We start from the raw sequence: 24,167 nt of genomic DNA, 5'->3' as shown, positions 1-24,167 counted from the left end.
CGTATTGCTCATAAAATAGCAATAGATACCCCCGTAATAGAAGCCCCTGTCAGTGTTGTTGGAATAAATGATAAGCTGTCACGTTTCATTCTTTGGAATGCCCTTTTCTGAAAGAAAAGTTATTTAATGTGTTCACAAATTCGTTCTGAAACATTACAAAATTTCCGTTGTGGTATTTATTTAAACACGTTTCTCTTTCTCGGCTGCAGACATTTCTTCCCCCTCACTACTAGGAAGGTAAACTCCAAGCAGATGGATTCTTTAGAACAACTGGACCTGATCCCGATTCAGTGTGTTTCTCAGTGCTGTAAAACACTTCCAAAACGAAGGATAACTAGATCATACTAAAAACTACTGCACTGCATTTAGCCTAGCTTTAGCCTAGAAGAAAATGACTAGTTAACATCCAAAAAGTAAACACTAGAGGACAGTCTAACTTAAAAAAAAAAAAAAGCGATTGGTGCGACGAGTTTTGAGCCTCGGCGCTAGCCGTCGCCCATCCTGCCGCGGAGCTGGCCGCGCCTGCGCGTTGAGTTCCGGAAGTTGGTGTTTCGGTCAGCGGGACAACGCGGCAGCGGCTCTTCAAAGCGAAGCCGGGAGTTTTCGCCACTCTTGTCGCCGCCATGAGCCGCAGTTATAACGATGAACTGCAGTTCTTGGAAAAGGTCAATAAAAGCTGCTGGAGAATCAAGAAGGGCTTCGTGCCCAACATGCAGGTGAGGCGGGGGAGCAGGACCCGGTGCCGGGGCCTTCCCGGCTGGGGGCCCGCGGCGCGTCTTTACCCACCCGGCCCGGTCTCCTCCGAGCCCTCCCGACCCCTCGCGCGCCGGAGAGGCCCCCGCCCACAGCAAAGTTCCCATCCCACCCCACCCACTCCTCCCGCCTCCGGGGCTGCCCAACCTAGGCCGGCCCCACCTCACGGATGGAGCGGTCCCCGAACCGCGAGGACGAGCAAAGCGGAGTGCGTCCAGGGAATCCCAGTAAATACGAAATTGGCCTTTGCAAAGCGTCTTCACACAGAAGTCTCATGAACGCACCGTGAGATGTGTTACGTCCCTGAGCCTTAGAGACATTAGTGGGCTTTTACTAGGTGGCACAGCCAGTCCGGGGTGCAGTTGCTGGGACTGAACTCCGCTTCTCTGAGTCATACCAGTCATTTACATAACGTTTACTGACCTGTGTTCGCTGAACCAAGTTTCTAGCATTCACTGCTCCGTGTTGGGTTTGTTGTTGTTTTTTTAATTGACATGCGCGGAGTTTTAATACAACGATCTTGCTTCTCGTGGCAACCTAGAAAGTTCACAGGGCAGGTTTTTTCTTTTTAATATGCACTTTTTAGTAGGGCTTTGAGCGTGAGTCGCTTGCACGGCTTCCTTTACTCACCCAGTAGAAGCTCAGCTAAGACGTGATGTCCAGTTCACTTATTTTTCCTCTGACAGGATGACGTATTCCCGATGGAGACTTGGGAGCCCGATACCAGAGAGTTTGAAAGCCAGGTCTCTGTATCTCTTGGGCTTCCTTGTCATTTGTGCTTATGGTCTTCCATTAAAGTGAAGAAGAAGGCATTTGTGAGGTTTTGGTGCATATATTGTTAGACGGCTTTTGAAATCCCTTTAGGTGCCCTGCAAGTGTATTGAAGGTTTGTGATCCTGCGTCTTGGTAAAAGTTCTTGATAGCCGCTCCACCCTCTTACTCAATATTAAAACTTATTGAGCGCCCCCTATGAGCAAAGCACTTAGCTAGACGCTGAGCGGAGAAAAAGCCCATAGTCGCAAACCTCCCTTTTGCTCTGTTTTTTCCTTTGACTAGTTTCTTTTTATGGAATCCAGTTCCCTGCATGGAGTAGAAAATAAAAAGCATATGACCATCCTAAGAGGGTTGTAACACACACTGTTATGTTCCGTCAGCAATTCTGGCTTAACTTTTGATGCACACACTCCTGCTAATTCAGCTTGGGGACAAGTCTGATTTTTGCTAGGCAGTTCCAGTTTAACTATTTGAACAACACTTTACTACCACCCCTCCCTTGGGAAGGGAGAGTTGAAATCTTGATATATTGCTCTTAAAAAGTTACTGACCTTTATGGTAGGCTTGTGTTGTATTCCCAGTCTCATGAGAGTAGTGAACTTCACACTTACAATTCCCTATCTCTCTTGCTTAATCTCCATTCCTCCTGTAAGAACCGTGTGCTGCACTAAAAATTCCTCTTTGTTCCTTAAAAATACTTCTCTCCCATCTTTACGTCATCTTTCCATTCAGCTCCTAAATGTGTTGCTGCTGCTCCAGTAATGTCTCTTGTCTTTAAAGAGCCAGCTCAGTGTTCACAAAAAGTTAACAAACTGTGAAGCGCACCCCCACCCCGGCTACCGCCTCCCTAGACTGTTGAGCCCCTTCTTCATCAGATTCTTCCGTAGTGCTCTGTGCTTCTATTACAGCACTTGCCTCATTGCACTCTACGTTTTCTAGTCTGAGCTTCATGCTAGACTAGAAGTTCCACAACATCACGATCTTGCATATTCTCTGTATCTCCCCTACTGCGCAGTACAGTGCCTGACACATACTGAGTCCTCAGCAAATGTTTGGTGAATTAAAAATGTGGCCCTTTGGAAAATTGAGACATTTTTCCATAACTGGTATTGTTATTCATGCAGTGGTAAGATGCAGAAGTCATCTTTCTGATAAATAAATTTCCTTGTCCAGATGATTGTTAAATCTTTGGTTCTTCAATGCTAGGCAGATCCTTCATAATATTTGATCTCTGATTAAAATGTTCTGTCCTTTGGTGTTACATAATCATGTCTTCCATTGCCCTTTGTGTGCCTCTATTGTCAAGCTTTTTTATCCCCTTAAAATTACATAGATGGTAAAACTAAGCACACAGCTATATAGCTACCTGTTAAAATTTTTTTACTCACTGTTTACTTAAGTACAGATTTGTAAATCAGAATAGGACACAGTAAAGTGTAGTGTGCTGTTGTCTTAGACCTAGAAAAAGTACACTTAGGTCAGATGACTGCATTTTTATGTTTAGATCTGAGTTTTTGATTCATTTATTTTTTTCAAAACCTACTGATATTTTAGAAGCACAAGAATACTGAGACCTTTGGCCTTAGAGCATTGTTGGAAGACGTTTCTTTATCACACACACACACAAAATATTTTACCTGTTGAACTTTTAAATATGGCCTATGAGAGTAGGAGAATAAACAAAATGATTTGTGAACATTGTAAAATACACTTTTAAGATATAAAGATGGGAACATCTTGTAAGAAGTTTTCTGCTTGTTTAAGGTAGCGTGAAAGTGTTTTATAAAGAGTAAAGCAAAATAAATATTGTCTACAGTGTTTGTATTCTATCCTGTACTTATATACATCAGGTCCGTGTGCTCAGACATAATTCTTCCTTTTCTTTGGTACCAGGTTGAAGGAGTTTTCTATGTGAATGATGCTCTGGAAAAATTAATGTTTGAAGAATTAAGGAATGCCTGTCGAGGTGGTGGTAAGTAAATTAGAGTTTGACATATGGCGGTACAAGTAGTCTACCTTGTGGCCTGAAAAATGGTAACTCAAAGAATTATAATTTAAAAATACAAAAGTGTTGTCAAGGAATGATCAAGACTTCAAATGAGACGAGAACCCGTTACTTATTCGTGATCACATTGTTAGCCACCTGTCCTTGTAGAAAGCACTTGGAGCTGGATGGACCTGATTGGTTTTGCACCTAACCTCGGACAGTAATAACAATAGCTACCATTTATTGTGCACTTACTATGTGCCGGGCACTTTACATAGGTTATCTCATGTAATTCTTAAAGTAACTCTAAGAGGATATCTCCATTTTACAGATGTTTAAGTCAAGGCTGAGTGAAGTTAAGTCATTTTAATTTGTCCAAGGTTGCACAGTCTCTCAGTGACAGAATCAGAATTCAGATCGAGGAGTGTCTGATTACAAAGTCAGTGCACTGATTAGCCTCATTGAACTTCAGTTTTCTCATCTGTAAAAGAGAGTTTGTAACACCTATCTTGCAAGACTACAGGGAGGTTTAGAGATAAATGTATAAAACTGTAATATAATGTTCTAGTGGTAATGGTAGAATAGAAATCTAGTTTTAACCCTTTTATTTTTTTAGTCAACAAACCTAAAATAAATAAGTCTCATCCTGCCCCCCACCAGGGTGTGCTGACTTGTCTGAAATGACACACAGCTAGTGACAGAGCTGAGATTAGAACTCCAGATCCCCTGACTCTCCATCCAGTGTTTTCCCAACTCTTCCAAATTGCCCTTCTTTGTCACTTAGAATACAACCAGTACTTTTTTTTGATATATATTATGAACAGTTAAAAGAACCCTTTTTTTATACTGACAACATAAGGTATAATGATTATGTTTCACATCTCCCTGTACAGTATTTGCAAGCAATCCTCCGTGGTATGCACAGAATACTGACAGCATGTTTGTAATTATTCTGGTTGCCCTCACTACCTTCCTGTGCATGTGCTGCCTTCTTTTCCACTTCATCTCAAACACCCTTTTATGCTTTGTTGTTTTAGCAGTCCTAACCACTACCCCTTCATTAACGCAATCTAGAAAAGTATGAATACACTTCAGCTAAAAATCAAATATGTCCTCTTTTCTAATATTGAAATTTTGTTTTCAGGTGTTGGTGGCTTCCTGCCAGCCATGAAACAAATTGGCAATGTGGCCGCCCTGCCTGGGATTGTTCATGTGAGTCTATGTTCACAGTTTTAATCACTCATATTTTTTTTTAGTCTGAAAGTTTGTTGAATGGATGAATGGCCATGCCTAACTGATAGTGGTGTCATTTAGACAGTGACCTTCAAACATCTAGAAATAACCATGGAATTTAAAGAAATAACTGAGTCTGGGTAACATCTCAGTTTCTGGTTGCCTTTAGCCAGAATCTATAAGTGTTTGAGAACCTTTGAAGTAGATTTTGTTTTCTTCTTGTACACATTATTCTTATATCAGTTTGCCACCAGTGAAAGTTTCACGGTGGCCTCATTTAAGAGGTTGATTGGAGAAAGACTGGCAAGAATTGTAAGGGTTAGGACTGAGGGGAGGGACAAAGGGCAATATAGCCGTTGTGGATATGATTGGAAAAGGAGGGTGGTGGCGATGGTGGGGAGAGAACTGGATGGTACAAGTGGGGCCCTCACCCGAGTCTACATTCAGATTCCACCATTAGAGGTAGATGTTAAATCCATTCAACAGACATTTTTTGAGGTCTGTATGCCGGTTTCTCTGCTGGGCACTTGGGAGGAGAAGTGAAAAGACATGGCTTGTGCATTTAAGGAACTCGTAAGTGTCCAGGTGTCTGCATGTATTCCTACCATGTTTTGACCTCCATTCTTCCTGGGTCAGTATCCTTTTCTAGGCCCCAGATGTAGAAATTGTACAGTTTTCATACCATCAAATGGATTACATTTGTCTCTGATTGCTTAAACACTAAGGACCTGTGTAAATCAGGTATTTTCCTCCTGTCAGCCTGACATGACCACAATCTGTCAATCATCTTTAAAATGTAATAATGCGTTAAAGTTAGTATGTGGTCCTCCTATATCATGTGGTACTAAGGTTTTTCTCTTTTCAGTTTTCTTAGTTAATGTCAGACTTTGTAAAAAAGTTTTTCCTGCTATGTTTGACTTTATGATTAGTAATTTTTTACACCTAATTTCCACCAATAGAGAAGATTTCATGAAAACAGAATCTTGATTTAGGGAAGGCTTCAGCCCCCCAGCCTATTTGAGAGTTAGTGTCAGGTCTATCAGGCAGCCAGAGTGCCAGTGAGAAAACTGTATTTTATTTTCTAATTCTCTTTCAGCGATCCATTGGGCTTCCTGATGTCCATTCAGGTTATGGGTTTGCTATTGGGAATATGGCAGCTTTTGATATGAATGACCCTGAAGCAGTGGTATCCCCAGGTAAGGTCACTGTGCATGTCTGCTGTCAGGTGTGTAGCTTCTCTCAGAATCGTAGCCTTTCTAAAATAGAGCACGGCTGCATTTTGTGTGTGTGAATGTCAGCTTCATCATGTTCTATCATTTCTTTTCCCCATTTACTGAGAGAATTAATTGTGGACACTCAGAGGCTATTAAAATATCAAGTAAAGCATATATTTATTTAAAGTTATTTGGGCTCCTACTGTGTGCCAGGCACTATTCAGACATGGGCTACAAAAGAAACTGAAACACTTCCCTGGCAAATTATACATCTTCTTTGTGTCCCAGTTATCTCTTAGGCAAATTGTAGTTAATAATGTTATTTACTACATAGCATTATTGTGAGGATTAAATTCATTAAGCTTTGTTAAAATACTTAGAACAGTGCTGGACACATAGGAAGTAATTGATAAGTGTTTACTCTCATTAGCATCATTATTAGTCACTTGTAGTTGTATACTTCTTTTCTGCTGTGGTGTGCTTTCATTGAAAATGTTTCACGCTGGAAGTAATATCTTTGCGTTCAGAGGCTGAAAAAAAGATGAAAGGTTGAATTGTGTCTTGAGAGTTCTGCCTCCAGCAGCAGTGGACAAGGTCATTTCAGGCAATCCTTTGCCGAGAACAACGAGAAAAGCTGCGTGAAATTTTTAAAACAGAGCCAAAAATGCATCTGTTGAAACCATAAAAATCTACAGAGGCAGTAAGAATTTGTGAGGCTAAGATCCAGAGGAAAAGTGCAGATACGTGAGCCCAACATTTAGCACTATTTTTCTCTTGAGGAAATGACAGATTTGAATCAGTAAGGACACATGATTTGAACAATCCTGTTACAAACTTGACACCTTGATCTCTCATATACATGTGTGGTTGTGCATGCATCCACATTACAGTACATCCAAGAACTGTAGAGTACACATTCTTTTCAAGTGCACACAGAATGTTTACCAAAATTGACCATATACTGAGCCGTAAAGCATGTCTCAAGTTTCAAAGCATTGAAATCATACATCAGCAGTTCTCAAACTTTGGGCCCAAGACCCCTTTACGTTCTTAAAATTATTGAGGGTTGATCTCAAAGGCTTTTATCAACGTTTACCTTACTGGAAATTAAAACTGAGAAAGTTTAGAAACAGTAATACACAAGGACATGTCTCATTACCCCTCAGAGCAAGCATGTTATCACATGTCATGTAGCCTTTGGAAAACTTCACTGTACAGTAGAGAGAATTGTATTGTTATACAATTAATCCTAAAGGCCTGAAAGAATTCTTGGGTCACACCTAAGAACCACTGATATACAGGATACTATCCTACCACAGCAGAATTAAGTTAGAAATCACTAATAACAATAAAAACCTGGGGGGAAAAAAACTATGTTCATGAGTTAAGCAATGCATTTAAATAACCCATGGGTCAAAAACAAAAAATCGTAATGGAAACTACAGAATAATTTTAACTGATGTTAATTTAAAAAATACCTGTCTAAAAATTGTGGGTTACTGTTAACGCCATACTTAGATAGAAGTATATAGCCTTCAGTGCACAAATTAGAAAAGAAGAAAGGCTGCAGTGTCAATGATCTAAGCATCCATCTCAAAAAGTTAGAAAAAGAACAACTAATTAAACCCAGAAAATGTAGATAGGTGGAAATAATTGAGCAAGATTAATGAAACAATATACAGCGGTAAGGACCAACAAAGCCAAAAGTTGGTTCTTTGAAAAGACTAATAGAATTCATAAACCCCTGACAAGAGTGATCAAGAAAAAAAGAGAAGCATGTAATTCAAATTTTAATCTCTAGTCTAGATGTTACTTGTTGTTCATTACTGCCTCCTTGACCCACAAAGTACCTTTAGTATGTATTTACTTTAAATTTTGTTGTCCTCAGACTTTACCCACAGAGAACCACTTTGTTGGCTCCTTTAAAACATAGCTATTTTTAAAAGAGTGGCTGTCTTTTAAACCCTTTATTAATAGTGGGAAACCACAGGTAACAAAGCCTAACTACCTGGTTTTGCTAATATTTGACTAAGTTTTCTCTATTTTGTAGGTGGCGTCGGATTTGACATCAACTGTGGTGTCCGCTTGCTAAGAACCAATTTAGACGAAAGTGATGTCCAGCCTGTGAAGGAGCAACTTGCCCAAGCTATGTTCGACCACATTCCTGTTGGGGTGGGGTCGAAAGGCGTCATCCCAATGAATGCCAAGTAAGAATGAAAGCTGCCAGTAAAGGGAGTGAGAGATAATAATCACACGACCCTCACGTTCATTTCCAGTGTAGGACACTTAGGAGATGGGGATTGTTCAGTCACTGTTGAAGAAGTGGTAACGAATTGTTTTTTTAAGCATGAGGTCTGTAATGTTCATTAGAGACATTAGTCAATTCATGTTCATCATGACAGCCTTTGACATATGGTAGAATTCATAATAGAATAATATCCACTGATGATTACCGAGCACTTCCTATATGCAGAGCACTGTGCTGTAGTGTAGGTGTATATCATTTTGTGTAGATAATAACCCTAATATTATTCTTAGTTCACAAGAAAGGAAGCTGAAGTTTAAAGAGATAATAGTAAATAAGCTAGTAAGTAAAGTCAGGATTCAAACCAAGGATCTTTTGGCTTCAGAGGCTGTATTCTGAACCCCACTGTCCTTTGTCAGTGAACCTGTACTGACGACCTTCCTTTTTGGATGATAGCACTGAGTGTGTTCTTCACCTGAGATGTTGTGTATTTCCAAAGGAGAAAATTCAGTGTAAAGCTACAGCACAGTGGCCTTTTACGTGGCCGTTGATGTACTGTCATAGCTCGCATAAAGCTGTGCGCCTTACACTTTGCAGAAGGGTGTGCTTATAAGTATGTATCATTAATATCTTCTGTTTTATCTAAAAGTTCGTGTGAATTTTGCATTCTATTCAAATATATGTACAGACATTAATATTAAAATGTCTTTAGCTATTACCTGTTATACAACTCCCCTTTACCAAAAAACAAAACAAAAAAACTTGGAGTAAAATTGATACATTTGGAAGATGCTTATTCTGTGACTTTATGTGGTCCCTGAATGCAGTCCCACTTTGAAAAGCATACCTGGAACATCTAAATAAATTCCAAGCATCTTTACAAATATTTTAGGTAGGAATTTTGTCCTAATAAGTAATGTTTGAAATGGGCTGTTGTGGGGAGGGCCCATTGATCATTGTAATCTCTCTGGATGGTATTTTGTGAGAGGGCTAGACCTTAGGTGAAGATCAGAGCTTTTTCCTTTTAAGGGTTTAACGTTGTGCACCTCAGCTTCAAAGTGTGGGTGCAGTAAAGCGACGTAGTACTTCTGTGAAGGTGGGAATAGACCTTAGAATGTAACCTGTGTTGGGCTTCCCTGGTGGCGCAGTGGTTGAGAGTCCACCTGCTGATGCAGGGGACACGGGTTCATTCCCTGGTCCGGGAAGATCCCACATGCCACGGAGCAGCTGGGCCCGTGAGCCATGGCCACTGAGCCTGCGCGTCCGGAGCCTGTGCTCCACAACGGTGAGAGGCCTGCGTACCACAAAAAAAAAAAAAAAAAAAATTTAACCTGTGTTGCCTGAGGACATTGAGATAGCTTTGTTTGTTAGTTGTAATTTTTCATAAGTTACTATGAAAACTTAGTGTAGCTGTAGTAAAGTTGGTGGCCGATAATGATATTTGATTATGGTTATAAATTTTCTGTGGCTGCTTAATCACTGCCTCAGAATTCAGGATCAGAGAGATAAATAAGATTTGAAAAGTATGAGGGGCTGTGTAAATGTCAAGAACATTGGCATTTATAATTTTAATATTCAATTATTTATGTAACCGCTTTTCCTCAAAAAACTAGAGTTGCTGAGAGCATGAACTACATCTAGCACGATGCCTGATACACAGGCATAGTCAATATAGTTCTTTCTTTTGCCCTTTGAGATGCGGTCATCTTTAGATTTTGATCTGCCTTGGCTGTGAAATGACCTGCACCTTGTTACTCACTCAGAGACTTGGAGGAGGCCTTGGAGATGGGTGTGGACTGGTCCCTAAGGGAAGGCTATGCCTGGGCTGAAGACAAGGAGCACTGCGAGGAGTACGGAAGGATGCTGCAAGCCGACCCCAGTAAGGTCTCTGCCAGGGCCAAAAAGAGAGGCCTTCCCCAGGTAGCGCTCACTTTGCAGGGGAAATGTTCATTTTTTTCATATTTTGTTTTTGTTGGGAGGAAGAAAAAAATCTGTCTTCCATGTAGTAAATGTACCCCAGCTTTTTTCACATCAAAAGGAACACAAACTTGTTTATGCTTCATTGTTAATCTTTTAAAAAGCTATCAGGAGCTTGTAGATGTTCATAAAATAAAACAAGATATCATGAATTAGAAGTGGATGGGAGGAAAATGGGATATGATTATAAGGCTTAAAATGTATACCAGGGCTTCCCTGGTGGCGCAGTGGTTGAGAGTCCACCTGCCAATGCAGGGGACACGGGTTCGTGCCCCGGCCCGGGAAGATCCCACATGCCGCGGAGCGACTGGGCCCGTGAGCCATGGCCACTGAGCCTGCGCGTCCGGAGCCTGTGTTTCGCAACGGGGGAGGCCACAACAGTGAGAGGCCCGCGAACCGCAAAAAAAAAAAAATGTTTACCAAAATTGCATATGTACAAACTTGGACAATCTACAGATTTGGCTGAAAGTTTTCTAGCATCCAAGATGACAGCAGATACTTTGTCGGTTCATGGTGTCCATGAGATAAAAATATACCCGATGTTTGAAATTTACAGCAAATTGTGATGGCTTTGCCACTAATTCACTCTGACCTTGGGCAAGTCTCTTTTGCCTGTCTGGGTCTCATTTTCTCATCCAAAAATTGAGATAGTTAAAACTAGGCAGTCTCTAAGACTGTTCCAACACTGCCATTCTTTGGGTCCGTAAAGCATCTGGTAGCTCCAGTTATGGGATATATTCTTCCAGTGATGGATAGTGGTAGGTGTCAGTGAACTCACAGATATTTCAAAAATCATTTGAACTTGGACTTTGTGTAAGAGTCAGCATTCACCAGAGTTCACCCCAAAATTTGACCCTTCTCTCCGTGATGTTTAAATTGTCCTGTGAGCCATTTGGTGGTTTGAGTTTTCATTTATGGTGCTTTTAATGCGCTGTGCCTCAAGCAAATAATGATATAATAAACGCAGGAACTGGTCTACATTATTTTAGTTGTGTGGGATATTACTTTAAGTGAACGAAGCGTTTCTAAGCTTAGAAGTTTTTTTGTTAACGCTATATGTGTGGTTATCTTTTTATTTTTATTGGTTTTTTTTACCTATTTGCTTTGCAAATGGATTTTTTCAAACCTGAATAGCAGCTATTTTATCAGACATTCTCACATTTGCAGTTGGGGACTCTGGGAGCAGGCAACCACTATGCAGAAATCCAGGTTGTGGATGAGATTTTCAATGAGTATGCTGCTAGGAAAATGGGCATCGACCATAAGGGACAGGTGTGTGTGATGATCCACAGTGGAAGCAGAGGCTTGGGCCACCAAGTAGCCACAGGTATTTTCTGGACCTAATTTTTGGCTTGGTGCTAAAATGTACATTTTGTGGGGAACCATATAGAGACTAAAGGGAGAAAGTGCTGGAACTGTACTGTGCAGGTTTTACCCTGGTTTTCCTAACTAGCAGAAATTAACTGCACTGGGCCTTAACTTACTTGTCTGAAAAAAATGGGAATAATAATTATTTCATATGGTGTTGTCAAAGGCTCCAGTTACCATATTTACTCTTAACAGGTTACTATTACTGTCTGACCAAGAAAGAGCAGTAAAGACTTCAAATTGTAGAGTTTATGATATATGCGGGAATATGTCTTAGACACCTACCTGTACGGCAAGATTAAGTGTTATAGTGGATTCAGAGATGAAATAGCAAGGGCTCCGCCCTCAAATTGTCTCATGAGAGAGATGCCATGTTCATTAAGAAGAAAAAGTAAAGAAAGAAGGTGTAGTAATTGATAAGATACTATGGAAGAGACAAAATAAAGTGTTTAGGGAAAAGATTTTAGAGATGACTTCATGGACACATAACGTGCAGTTTGAACAATCACACACGCAGAACATTCATGACCAAAAGACAGTGTGAACAAAAGCAGGAGGCAGGGAAATAGTAGAAAGGTCACTTTGGACCGTTTGTATGATGAGTGAAAGGATTTATGAATATAGGAAAAGTTATATAGACACGTGGGAATTACTGTAAACTCTAAATTGCAATTATGGTTCATCCTTGTATGTACATTTAATTCTATGGGAATCTAAAAATTTGTGCCAGCCTGGCCTGTTAGAATATTTTGTCTAGCAAATATATGGAGCATTGACTAGTATTTCTGAACTTTCTACTGAGTTCTGCTTTACACTTTATCATGGATTTGATTTGCATGCAGAAGGTCTAGCAACTTATCTCCAGTTCTTTTAAGTTAAGTCACTAAAAATTATTTTTAAAAACCGTGATGGCAATAAAACGTATTTTATTACTTCTCATTCATGCACATGCCAGGAAGGGAGTAAGTAACTCAGACCACCTTGCATTCCCCTTGCAAGTCCTCGAGGGCAGGTGTTCTCTTTGGAGCCTGCATATATTGTGTCACATAGCTCTGACAGAAGATTCTCAGTAAATATATCTTGACCAATAAATAGATGAGCTCAGAAACACTTTAAAGGGAAAATGGTATTTTACTTGTTTCTTTGTAGAATGGTTTTGAATCTAGCCCACGTTTCTGCAATAAATCTGAATTATAAAGGGAAAGCTGGCTGGTTTGGACTTGTTGTGCTCTCTCCTTTCAGATGCGCTGGTAGCTATGGAAAAAGCCATGAAGAGAGACAAGATTATAGTCAATGACCGTCAGTTGGCTTGTGCTCGAATCGCTTCCGCAGAGGGTCAGGACTACCTGAAGGGAATGGCAGCGGCCGGGAACTATGCCTGGGTCAACCGCTCTTCCATGACCTTCTTAACCCGTCAGGTACAGTTGAGGTTGCTTGTCTGTTCCCAGTTATACATGATGAAGTTAAGTAATTTAAAACATAGTGTATTCAAATCTAAGCCTGTAGAATTTGGTTTTGGAAATGTATGTAATAGATATTCAAAATATTGGCGAAGTGTCCAAGCTTTCGGTGTGTCCTTAAGCTAACTCAGCAGGGTATCAGGAGAGGGGAGAAGAGAAGCCAGAATTATTCCTAGAATTTGCCTTGAGCAGCGGAGAGGGTAGAAGTGCCATTCACTGAGATTCAGAAGGCTGAAGAAGAAGCACCTCTGACGGGTTTGGTCAAGACTAGTTGGAGTTTATGGAGTGGAGTTTGCTCTGTGGTCTAAAGACAGTTTTTGTCCTTTACATGAAGGTTAATAATTCTGCTATTTTTGAACTCTTAAATCCTTCACTCCCTTCCAACAGACCTTCCAGAATCAATAAGATAAGTTCTGAAGAGCTGGTTCTGCCACTTTTAACGTAAGCTTTTTTTCTCTTAGGCTTTTGCCAAGGTCTTCAACACAACCCCTGATGACTTGGACCTACATGTGATCTATGATGTTTCTCACAATATTGCCAAAGTAGAACAGCATGTGGTGGATGGAAAGGAACGGACTCTGTTAGTACACAGGAAGGGATCCACCCGAGCTTTCCCTCCTCACCATCCCCTCATTGCGGTTGATTACCAAGTACGTACTGAGCCATTTGTGGTTTTAAGCAGTGGGGGCATGATTTAGACAGTTCTAAATACGTAAGAATTTAAACAGGAAAGCAGCAATTGTGAAAAGAAAACAGTCTGTCATCCATGAGAACAGTGATTTCCAGTCTTCTCTGAAGCATGACTCCCCCCATCATCTGTGCTTACAGTGTGCTGTAGTGCTGCATGGAGAATATTCTACTCCATTAAGATGCACTAAGATTATCTTTTTAAGGCCTTTGAATGATTAGAAGACAGGATTAAGATTAAACTCTGTTTCATTCCTCTTATCCTTTTGGTGTCTGGCTGTGATAGAGTTAGAAAGACCCTTAACCTACCATTTCACAGATGAGGAAACAAGCCTGAGAGGGCAGATGCCTTGCTCGGGATAGTTCTTCCTAAAAACACTTCACTACAAATTTGAGTTTTGCTTTGCTCTTACCTTCAGGCTGTCTTCTGCTGCCTTCCTGGTCCTCACATTTTTCCTCCCATCCTCTTCCCTTCCCTCTCAACTATCAAAGAATCAGAATAATATCTTAATATAGTTGTGAGCACAGTGCATTTAAAGGCCCTGGTTTCTCCACAGTCCTCCAATGCAAGAGGAAATTTAAATCTCAGACATAGGAAGCTCCTGCTTTTCTAAATTTTAACATGTTTGATTTGTGTGCTTCCTCAGCTCACTGGACAACCTGTGCTCATTGGCGGCACCATGGGAACCTGTAGCTATGTTCTCACTGGCACTGAGCAGGGCATGACCGAGACCTTTGGAACAACTTGTCATGGAGCAGTGAGTTATGAAAACAGAAAATTACTTAGAAATGTTCTCTTCAGTGTAGTCATTGTTTTGCATTTTGACAGGTAAATGTACTTGGTTGAGCATTAACAAAGTTGAGGTTTGGGTTTGTCTTGTCTTCTACCTGAATTTTTCCCCGTAATATATACTGTCTAGTGAACTAACTGAGGTCACCAAGTATCTTGACCTTAGTGGGGTCATTGTACGGCCAGGGACTATTCCTCAACTCTGTGAGTCCACAAAATCCAGATCGAGAAATTATCACACTACCGTAACTGATAAAACTTTACCTGATGCAAATTGACATCAAAGTGTATCTCAATGATTCACAGACCTAGCCATTAGCATAATTTGTTCCTTACTGGGTGGGTCCACTCGAGATTTGGAGCATATGCCCCATTTCGCAAATCAGGACCCATGTGTAGACTGCACACCTATTTCAATATATTGCCTCTTCTAAGCCAGGGGTTGGTAAACTTTCTATAAAGCACCAGACAGTAAATATTTTAGGCTTTGGGGGCCATAAGATCTCTGTAGCAGCTATTCTATTGTGCCATTTTAGTAGAAAAGCAGCCATAGACAATACATAAACAAATAGGTATTGCTGTGTACTAATAAAACTGTATTTACAAAAACAGGTAATAGGCCAGATTTGGCCCACAAACCAGTTTTCCAGCTGTTCTTCTAAGCCATCAAAGTTCTTAGCTGGTGATGGAGTGGAAAATAGAAACTGTCTATGATACCTTCTCAGTAGGACAGAGCCTCACATATATATTAACCCTACTTTTTTTCCTCTGATCCTTTCTCATTTTCAGTTGCCTCCCAACTCCTAACTTTAACCCAGTGATCAAAACCATCTCCCCACACACATTAGCAGTGTCTCAGGGCATTTTCTGTTGTCGCAGTGGGGGAGGGGAATTGTGCTATTGGCATCTAGTGGGTAGAGGGCAAGGATGCCGCTAAATATCTTATAACGTATGGGACAGTCCCCACAACAGTTACCTCATCCAAGATGTCAGTAAGTGCTAAGGTGGAGAAACTGTTTTAAACCACAAAGAGCACAAAGTTTTTGTGATGATAGACATACTGATTACAATTTTAAATTAACATGTTTATATGTAATTGATAATTAGTAGTGATTAGATACACAAAACTAAGTCTTTAAATGCTAAATGCTTTGTAGATGTAAATTTGTCTTCCAAAAGGATGAGTCTTAAAACAAAAAGCACATTACAGTGTTGATTAAATAGAAAAAGACTCTCTTATTTCTTCTTTTAGTTTAAAAAAGAAGTCAGGGAAAAGGCATATGATCCTAAGGGTTTAAATAATTGCTGGGATTGAACATAAATTGGAGCTCAGAATTTATAAATGAAGTTCATTCCTTTCCCAATCTAGGGCCGTGCACTGTCCCGAGCAAAGTCAAGGCGTAACTTAGATTTCCAGGACGTCCTAGACAAATTGGCAGACATGGGAATTGCAATCCGTGTTGCCTCACCCAAGCTGGTTATGGAAGAGGTAAGTGAAATTTTGATAAGTATTCAGCATAAAACTGTTTATAATTTATGCCAGTACCCGGAGACAGCAATTTTTAGTATTGCTAATAGAAATGGTTTTTTTAAAAGTAACCTCAGTTACAGTCTATCATTGTCTTCTCTTTTGTTTGGAGGTTAATTATGAGCTGGGTTCATAAGAATGATTTTTACCATTCATGTATAGTCTTTGTCTACATATTACAAACTTTAAATTTAGTTTGAGCTGACTCATCTTAACCTTTCTTTTGCACAACTGTATACTTAACAGTTAAATTTGAAAGCAAATTTGAAAAGGTAGGGGGGGAAATGTTTGAGAAAATGGGTTTTTTTGATTCATAAGGGAGCAAAGATTTTGTTTAAATTACATGTATGTATATGCACACATATGTACATATTTAAATTAGAAGCAACATAACTTCCTTTTAAAAGTTTAAGAGAAAAGAAAAATTGTCATCCAGAAATTCTGTGCCATGACATAACTATTACCTCCTTTTTTTAAGATGCTTATTGCCATTTTTTCCCTAAATGCTTTTTTTAAACTGGTTATAATCATAGTTTACAAACATTTTATAATCCTTTTTAAAATTTAACACATTATTATAATATTGTTTACGTCATTTTTAACGACTGCGAAATATTCTACTAGCTAAGTACCGTAAGTTTCTGCCCATAGTGGATATTCAAGTAGTTTCCACATCTTTGCTACTCTATATTAAGTTGTACTGTGTGTCTTCATGCCTGAATCTTTCCTCCAGGTGTTTTAATAATTAGAGTGAAATCTCAAAAGCAAAATTACTGTGTTAAAGAGTATGACAAAGCTTTACTTTTTGTTTTTTTTGGGTTTTTTTTTTTTTTTTGTGGTACGCGGCCCTCTCACTGCTGTGGCCTCTCCCGTTGTGGAGCACAGGCTCCGGACGCGCAGGCTCAGCGACCTTGGCTCACGGGCCCAGCCGCTCTGCGGCATGTGGGTTCTTCCCGGACCGGGACATGAACCCGCGTCCCCTGCATCGGCAGGCAGACTCTCAACCACTGCGCCACCAGGGAAGCCCCAAAGCTTTATTTTTTAACAACTTAATTTTTCACCTGATTTTAATTAAGAGGTTTTAGAAAATACCAAGAAGAAAACATCTAGAATTCCACCAATCAGAGATAACCACTATTAACATTTGGTATACTTTTTACTTGCACATTTTACATATGATTTTTTTCACTTATCCAGCTAATACTTATTAAACATCTGCTATAGTTAGGAACTGTTCTAGGTGCTAGGGATATTGCAGTGAACAAAACAAACATAAATCCTTTCCTGTGAAACTTACCAAATAGTAAAATGTATAGTGTGTAGAATGATGGTAAGTGCTACAAAGTAAAAATGGGAAGGGGGATAGGGAGAGACTGGGAATGGGTGCAGTTTTAGATAGCGTGTAGTGAGGTGGTATTTGAGTGAAGACCTGAGAGGGGTAAGGGAACAAGCTATGTGGGTATCTAGGGGTAAGCTTTCCAGGCAGGGAGGATGGCAAGTGCAGAAACTCTGAGGCCAGATCACACTTGGAGGTTCAAGAAACGGTGTGGAGGCCAGCGTGACTGGAGCGAGCAAGAGGGAGAGGAGGTTAGAGAGGTAGGGTCACCAGATCGTGTGGGTCCTTGTTTTTTTCCTTTACAAATGGATTTTTGCTCTTCCTCTGAGTGAGATGAGGGGAAGACTTGGGAGAATTTTGAGCAGAAGAATAACATGATCTAACTGATGTGTTTGCATGCTGTTGAGAAGAACCTAGAAGAGAAATTGAAGATGCAGGAAAGAGTGGGGAATTACTGGAGAAGTGTCCTTGAGTAGATGAAAGGAGATGGGATCTGGTGGGGTTGGTCTTTGCTAGGAGCTTAGGTAATTCATCCTTAATAAAAGGAGAGAAGGTACAGATGCTGGTAGTCAAGGAAGATACGGCAAGAGAGTTTATGGAGATTCTGTTCTGGTTGTTTCTGTTTTTTCAGTGTAATAGGAAGTAGGGCCAGCAACTGAGAGTGAGGATGCAGGAGAAGGTATAAAATCATCATCTAAGAAAGTGATTGGCCTAGTGAAATTTTGGGTGATTGCCAGGACAGCGTCAAGGGCCCACTTGAGCTTAAATTCAGTGGTTGGGTGTTTTTCAGCTACATCCAACTGTATAGGTGCTGGCATGAAATAGATGTTGAGTTTCCTTTAACCAGGGTTGCAAGTAAAGGAGAAGCAAGGTTGTTGAAGGGTGTTGCAAAGGGATTGTGGGTCTCGTGGGGTTAAAGGATTGTTGGAGGTGGAAACCTAGGCTGTCTGGGGTGCTGGGAGCTGAGACTGTGGAGGAGTTGTAATCATTGGTTATGACGAGTTCTTGGGGTTGACTCTGGGAGAGAATGGCAGAGGTAAACATTGAAGGAGAGGGAATCAAGAAACTAGGAAGCCAAGTTACTGAAAGAATCCTCTTCCTGGATATTGAAATCGTTCTGAATTATAGCAGGTGAGGGTGAGGGTGACCCAGGAGCTACAAAACTTTAAGTAACAATGGGGATCAGACTCTAGCAGATGATTGCAGCAACAAGAGTAGTGGGTGGTATAAATAGTGACTGCAACATTCAAAACTGGGATAAAGGAGGGAGAATGGTCTGAAAGGAACCATGAAGAGCAAGGACACCTGTCCCACCTCTCAACCTAATGGCATGACCTAGTTTGGGAGAGAAAACAGCTACCACTTCAGAAAGTTGGAAGCAGAAGTAATATCCTCAGCAGAGGTCCATGTTTCAGCAAGAACAAGAAAGTGAAGGGAATGTTTAAAAAAGAAAGGAAGAAGTTCTTTGCCTTTGACTCAATGGAAGGAGTTCAGAGGCCACAGTGGAAATGTTTCAGAAACTGGAAGGGAATAGGAGATGGGCTAGAAAGGGGTGTGTACAGAGCCCCCACGGGAATCAGTCTGAGAGGCCTAAGCTTGCTGTGTTGACATGAATGGAGATGAAGGGTGTGTGTGGTGAGATTTGTTCTAATGGTGGCAAGACAGAAGGAAGGGGGGAGGTCTTACTAGAAACTCACAGAAATAAATTGTATGTGTATGTATGTATGCCCATGTATGCATGCACATATGTAGTGTTAGTTATATATATGAATGTAATAACCTTTCCTTATTGTGAAGGTTATACATGGTCATTCCAGGAATTTTGACAACTGTAGAAATATCTAATAAAAGAAAATCAAAACTGCTAATAACTCCACCATCCAAAGACAGTTACCGCTAACAGGATGATTTGGTACATTTCCTTCCAGTTGGGTATTAGTGTATATGCTTTATTCAATTACATTTACTGCTTTTCCTACTTATACAAGTGATATATGTTCTTTGGGGAAATTTAGAGAAATACAGAAAAAATATAAAACAAGATGAGAGTGTTATTATACTACTCCCTTACCAACACTGAGCTTAATCTTTTTTTAAACCTTTGCCTATTTGATAGGCAAAAAAAGAAAAAACAAAACCAACTCAGTACTGTTTGAATGTGCATTTTTTAAATTACAAGTGAACATTAATGCTTTTAAAGATTCCATTTTAAGTAGACTTTTCCTCCCTTGCAGGCACCTGAGTCTTATAAGAATGTGACTGATGTGGTGAACACGTGCCATGATGCCGGAATCAGCAAGAAGGCCATTAAACTGACACCGATTGCTGTTATCAAAGGATAGAACCCTGATGGCAGCCACTGGACACCACTGACCCTCACTGAAGTGGACGTGGACTGAAATGCTCTTCAGACATCAGACTCGAGACCTGACAGGTTCCAGGGGGTGCAGGTGTAGCTGCCCGTTCCAGAATGGCTGGTGGGGAGGCTCCTGATTCAGGAACCAATGTTGTAAACTCTCCTTCTGGGAGGAGTCACAATGCCTCCATTTGGAAAGGGATGTATATGCTTCCTCCCTGATTATCCCACAGGTTTTTAGGAAAGTCTGTTAGGGGGTGGGGGTAAGTCAAGAAACTGCCTTACTCAGTCATACAAGTCTTTAATCATCAGAATGAAGTTCTTTACACCAACCTTTGTTTCCAGCCTGAGAGGTGTCATGAAGAACATTGTATTAAATAGGAAGGTTTGGGAATGTTTCTTTTTGCCCTCTGTTTGTCAGTTTATCCATTTAGCCACTCATATACCCCCTTCCCCTGCACTGAGCAAAACCCTAAATACCGTTCTTACTTGGAGCATATAAAAGGGTCATAGCAAGATGTTAGATGGATAATGAGACACGTTATGGAGGGGTTATGTGTGGAGGCGTAGGGATAGGGACCCAAAAGAGAAAGTAATTCATCATAGACTTGCTACCTTTGTCATTCTAACTATAAGGCAGACTTCTGACTTCCGTGTAAAAATGGCATCAGCTGGTATCTTTAATTAGGCCTAGTCTGGCAGACTTTTCTTGAACAATAACTTGCACAGCAGCAGCAGAGAACCCTCAGATAATACAGATATCTTTACATTTATGATTGAATTATTATAAAAGCATCAAAAGGCCGCAGCTATGATGTTAATGGTTACTCTGTGTTGACAGGTTGGCTAGTCCTTGTGCCACCTAATCAGATTAGGTATTATATATACTGTGACACCCAAAGATGTTAACGTTATAGGTTACTAAGGCCATAGTTGAGTCTAAATAGCCAGTAAAATAGAAGAATCTAATAAAGTTGTAATACGTTGTTTATATTTTGTGCTTAATGTTTTATGGCTTAGGATAATTAGTATTTTTTCTTGGTTCACTTTGGACAGTTCTTCTGTTTTCTGATTTTCTCCCTGGTTGCTTTCAGAGATGCACCCTAAAAGATATTCTTTTCTAACACTTATCTCTCAACATATAATAAAACCCCCCATTGGAGTGTCTTCTAAATGCTGTTTGGAAGACTAGAGAAAAGCAGACTTCCTCTGAAAAATGTATGATATGAAATAGCATGTCTTGACTCTGAGCACTCGGTAACATTAATGGTTTTGATGGTAGAGTTTGAAAGTTATCAGTAAGTTAGTAATCGTAATGCGATAATTATGCATTAGTTATGCCTCCAGATTGGACCAGCAACTGTTGTGCACAGATGACTTAAGGATGTAGGTTACCTGTGAACGCCGGAGGGCATTTAAAGATGAGAAACAGGCTTCTGGCAAGTGCTAGATTCTCTAGAGATGAGGCAACACTGAGTGTCTGAGTGGACTTCCTCTAACTGGGCTTTCCCAATGATGTTGTTTGAAACAGATTCATAGCAAAGTCCTCTCCCAAAACTAACTGATGTCAATGCAAGAAATGCTGCAGATCGTCTTAAATACATAGGTTGCGTTTTATTGGATGCTTTGAAAGTCACTCTTTGGGAAGGGAAGAGGGGAGCAGGTGAGGAGGAGAAATAGAGAAGGATGGTTTGTGCCATGGCATTTCTGTATTATAAGCTTTTCTTATATGTAGCATTTCTACCAAACTTGACCCTATTAATGACCTTGGAAAGTAATGGTTAATATTTTGAGTTCAAAAAGAAAACTACATTGTTTTCCTTGTTCTAAAGATGTTATTTTCCCATTTGAGGCAAAAAGCCACTTAAAAGTGAATGTTCAAATGAAGCTGATGTAACGGACTGTTTTTACTGCCCTGAGTAAAAGAACCCCATGCCTGGGCACATGGACGCAGCTGGGAAAGCCCTTTGATAAGGCACTGTCTGGTTTTCTAAGGCATGAAGATGAGTCTTATTACTATGCACATATTTGTCCCTTTTTCAGCCCTCTAAAGTCAGTAGGTTTATCATTAATATTTTCAAAAGCACTGCCGTTCACACATTGATGATGAGCTGTATCATTCCTGTCATCAGCATATGGTTGGGAAAACCAGTTCATGAGATATAAACAAAATATGAACATTCACTAATTTGCTAATTTTGTGGAGCAACAAGGAACTGAAGATTCAGGAACTGAAGGTTTTTTTTTTAGGTTTTCCTATTTTGTTTGCATAAGACTGCTTTTTTCCCCTCATGTTCATTTTAAAGTTTCTTTCTCCTATTTCTGAAAATTGCCTTTAAGCATCACCTATATTGCTGGAGTGTTTGCGACTCTCTGTGACTGCTATTCCAATACACAACTAACATAGCCTCTCTGTCCGTACTTCTCACCTATGTCCTTATTGTTACATCTGCTCCATTGCTTGACTATGTGGGATTTTCATGTTGTCCAGAGAGCATGATTTGGGTCCATCTGGATCAGTTGAGTTTGAAGATGCTGTTAATTATTAATCAAGCACCTTGGAGTATGCAAAGTTGTTATGATAGATTCTGATCTTTAAAAGATCTTGCTTTAGGGCTTCCCTGGTGGCACAGTAGTTGAGAGTCCGCCTGCTGATGCAGGGGACACGGGTTCGTGCCCCCGTCCGGGAAGATCCCACATGCCGCGGAGCGGCTGGGCCCGTAAGCCATGGCTGCTGAGCCTGTACGTCCGGAGCCTGTGCTCTGCAACAGGAGAGGCCACAACGGTGAGAGGCCCGCGCACAGCAAAAAAAAAAAAAAAAAAAAAAAAAAAAAAAGATCTTGCTTTAAAACTAATATCTGAAACACCAGTGATCCGAAGAGAAGATAATGTTATAAGGGGAACATGTCATAGAGAACTGAGTATTGATTGAAGTTGTACCTTGCGGACAGACATGTTGTAAATGAACAAAGTGCCAAGTATATTGTAGGTGCTTAACACATTAAAAATCATCATTCCTGGGGTGAGGGATCAGAGAAAAAAAAAAAAATCACCATTCCTGCTTTGCAGTTTACCCAACATTTTTACATATGGTTTTAGTCCTTAATAAATGAGGGAGGACTGACAGGCAGGGTCAATGCCCCTACTCAGCCTTGAAGCAGTTACAGAAGACTGACCATTGCCCCTTGCTTCCCATTAGAATGTGGGAGTAAAATCTCTGAGGGGGGGATGAAACAGGAGGTGAGGGGTCAGGGCACAACCTTTAAAAGAATGACATAGCCATAAGACATGACAAAAACTGGTTAGAACCAACTAGATCCAAGATGGTGAAAGATTCACCTTCCAATGGACCTTTGAGCCTCATTATATGCTCATTGTAATACATTAGCATATGCTAAATGACATGACACCCACAGGTGTCATGACAGTTCCTAGGCCGACCATCAAAGGTCAAAAAGTGAGTGGTGGCCCAGTTTCTGGAAATCTCCACCCCTTCTCCAAAATAGTTGGAATAATCCTCCCACTCCTTAGCCTATGAAATTACCCAGCCCATAAAAACTAACAACCCCATATTCCAGGGCCTCTAGCCTTTTGAGATGGACTGCATTCTGTATGTGGAATGTGTATCTCTCTAAATAAGTTCACTTCTTATCTAAAAGGAGGGAGGGAGGATTGTGTGAGCCATTCACTGGAATTTAATGAAGTTGTCAAGATAGGTATTATCGCATCATTACAAATTAGAATGAAGCCTCAAAGATCAAGCAGCTTGGGGACCTCCCTGGTGGTGCAGTGGTTAAGAATCCGCCTGCCAATGCAGGGGACATGGGTTTGATCCCTGGTCCGGGAAGATCCCACATGCCACGGAGTAACCAAGTCCGTGTGCCACAGCTACTGAGCCCGTGTGCCACAACTACTGAAGCCTGTGTGCCTAGAGCCCGTGCTCCACAACAAGAGAAGCCATCACAATGAGAAGCCCACGCACCACAACAAAGAGTAGCCCCCACTCGCTGCAACTAGAGAAGACCCAACGCAGCCAAAAATAAAACTTAAAAAAAAAATCAAACAGTTTGCCCAAGGACAAGCTTGCCCAAGGGCACCAACTAATGACAAAGCCAGGCATAGAGAGCCAGGTGTTTTGACTCCCAAGTTTAATTTTTTTTTTTTTTTTTTTTAAATTTCTGTGTGCACCACGCAGCATGCGAGATCTTGGTTCCCCAACCAGGGATCAAACCTGCGCCCCCTGCAATGGAAATGCAGAGTCTTAAGCACTGGACCATGAGGGAATTGCCCCTGTTTTCTTGATGTCACACTGCCTCATTTAACCACTTTGTGCTGCTTTTTCTAATCAGTACAAGAACCAGCCAAGACCAGTCTGGAACTTTTAACATGGAGCACTCACAGAAATTTCTTTCAAATGGGATTAGTCTTCTTGTTTGACCTTGTTGAGGCAGGTCAGATA

At 40.6% G+C, this 24,167-nt stretch overlaps 1 protein-coding gene across 1 annotated transcript; it reads left to right on the top strand.

The window, feature by feature from the left end:
- The first annotated feature begins 543 nt into the window (after positions 1-543).
- On the top strand, positions 544-23,496 carry RTCB (RNA 2',3'-cyclic phosphate and 5'-OH ligase). The gene is made up of 12 exons (XM_060025555.1): positions 544-716; positions 3,421-3,499; positions 4,659-4,726; positions 5,844-5,943; positions 8,012-8,168; positions 9,970-10,126; positions 11,351-11,510; positions 12,794-12,969; positions 13,473-13,661; positions 14,346-14,456; positions 15,858-15,977; positions 19,587-23,496. Exons 1-12 carry the CDS (start codon positions 624-626, stop codon positions 19,692-19,694), a joined length of 1,518 nt encoding a protein of 505 aa, XP_059881538.1. The 5' UTR covers positions 544-623; the 3' UTR covers positions 19,695-23,496.
- Positions 23,497-24,167: the final 671 nt, after the last annotated feature.

Source organism: Delphinus delphis, chromosome 11 (genome assembly GCF_949987515.2).
Source record: "Delphinus delphis chromosome 11, mDelDel1.2, whole genome shotgun sequence".
Lineage (NCBI taxonomy): Eukaryota > Metazoa > Chordata > Mammalia > Artiodactyla > Delphinidae > Delphinus > Delphinus delphis.
Note: the sequence above shows the minus strand (reverse complement) of the source record. Positions and strands in the feature narration are given on the sequence as shown.

What these genes read in the sequence shown, in the direction of transcription:
- RTCB (XM_060025555.1), top strand. Translation starts at nt 624, where the DNA reads ATGAGCCGCAGTTATAACGATGAACTGCAGTTCTTGGAAAAGGTCAAT. An exon ending in TGAAGCAGTGGTATCCCCAG is followed by an intron (nt 5,944 to 8,011) that starts GTAAGGTCACTG and finishes TCTATTTTGTAG; the next exon opens with GTGGCGTCGGATTTGACATC. An exon ending in TGACCTTCTTAACCCGTCAG is followed by an intron (nt 12,970 to 13,472) that starts GTACAGTTGAGG and finishes TTTTTCTCTTAG; the next exon opens with GCTTTTGCCAAGGTCTTCAA.